Source organism: Arachis ipaensis, chromosome B05 (assembly GCF_000816755.2).
Source record: "Arachis ipaensis cultivar K30076 chromosome B05, Araip1.1, whole genome shotgun sequence".
Taxonomy (NCBI): domain Eukaryota; kingdom Viridiplantae; phylum Streptophyta; class Magnoliopsida; order Fabales; family Fabaceae; genus Arachis; species Arachis ipaensis.
Genome location: NC_029789.2, coordinates 141662765 through 141664599, shown reverse-complemented (window position 1 = coordinate 141664599; position 1835 = coordinate 141662765). Strand labels below are relative to the sequence as shown.

General features: G+C 30.1%; 1 protein-coding gene across 1 annotated transcript in view; it reads right to left on the bottom strand.

Annotated features, from left to right (window-relative positions):
- The window catches only part of LOC107644531, a 5447-nt gene extending 4893 nt beyond the window's left edge, over positions 1–554 (bottom strand). Inside the window, exon 1 of the mRNA XM_016348410.2 lies at positions 1–554. Within this exon, the coding sequence (XP_016203896.1) occupies positions 1–21 (21 nt within the window). The 5' untranslated portion in view covers positions 22–554.

Below are 1835 nucleotides of genomic sequence, written 5' to 3'. Positions count from 1 at the left end.
CTGAACCACCTTCTTCTTCATATTCTAGCCTTTAACAATAACAACACTCCCTTTTTCCCCTTCTTCTTCCTCACTAAAACTGACCCACCATTTCCAACCAGTTCAGAAGTTAAATCAAACCATAAAAAACGAAACTTTTTGCCTCAAATCAATGAACCAAGTAGGAATCTATCTGGAACTGAAGATCCAACCAGATCCATGGCAAAACCAACATTCACAAATCCCCCCAAAATTTCCCTACCCCGGAAAGCAATACAAGTTCACAAAGAAGGGTTCAAGATTCTCGTGAGGTGTTAGAAAAAAGCATGTGAAGTGTGTTTGTGAAGTGAAGTGAAGTACTTTGGTTTCTAAGTTTTGGGAATGAAAATGTGTGATGCTTGTCCTTCGCCTATATCTCAGTTGAGGTGTCGTAAAGTTGCAAGTTCTGTTCTTTTTGTGTTTGCGTGAGAATCGGGGGAACTAAAACAATTAAACAAGTACTATGATTGAGATTTCCCATTTCAGATTCATTTGCTCAGGTTTGAGCTGTTTCAGAAAAAAATATTTTTTTTCCCTGCAATCATATAAACATAAAAGTTATAGCTGGTTACTTCCAAATGATACTTTAAATAGAGAGATAATGTAATATGTTTGATTAAATATGTTTATCTGAATTATTACGATATCATTTTCATATAAAAAAGTTTTATTAAAAGTAGTTACCAAAATTATAAAATATTTCTTGTCTTTGAGAATATGTATAATAAAACTTTAGTCATATATACTTTGGTGAATATAGTAAGAAGTTAAATTCCTAGCCAATTAGTAATAGCTTAAATGGCATAGTCTCTCCATACTCAATTAAGAGGTTGCAGGTTCGAGTCTCATATCTTTTGGTAAAAAAAAAAAAAAAAAGTTAAATTCCTATACAAGCTTTCAAAAATAGAAGTTTCTAACTTTCTATACAAACTTCAACTAAATTAAAGTGAATTAGTCTGATATGATAATTTATATATTAATAGCTAATTCAAAATTAAAATAAACATAAATGTTTTTCCTTATAGTTAGGAAGCAATTTTCTTGTGTGTTAAATTTACATATGGCTAGGTTGTAATAGCAATTAAGGTGGATTTTGTGGGTGGTGGATAAGTTGACCCATTAGAAGTGGATGTTAGAAAAGGGAATAACACCTAATGGAGGTTGTTTCTAACCAACTAATAAAAACAATGAAAAGCAATTTGTTGGGACACGTTTGATCAAAATACAATGCCTACCCACATGATATGATTTGTGCCTATCATGAAAATTAAGAATAGAGTATTGGCACATGCAATTATTCATAAAATAGTCACTATAATTCTCAAGTTCTTTTATCTATACTAATTATTTTATATCCCATAGATTTGACGAATAAGAAAGTTTTAAGATGACTGAATTTGAAGGAGTAGGCTAAATCAGAAATTTGTCAAGGGTTTTGTTAAAGAAGGATGAAGACAATGTTGGAACTTGGTTTGAAATAAACAACCCATAACTCCCATGATATTTTTTTCTTTTTTTTTTCCAAAATGCACTTAAAACACTCCCACTCTTATGAAAACAATGTAATATAACATGGAGCATATGATATTAGCCATATATAATAGGTGCAATATTTTCACTAAATAATATGTGAGTTAGGTCAATAATATTTTATTATTATTTGATCTAAACTTCTATCTATAAATAGGTGTTATAGATAGTGATTTCATCACAACAAGCTCACTATAACAAATATAAAAGAACTAATTATTAGCCACATTATCCACATATATAACTTTGTTAGTTTTTGTATCTAGTTCTTGTGTCTAGTTTTTATA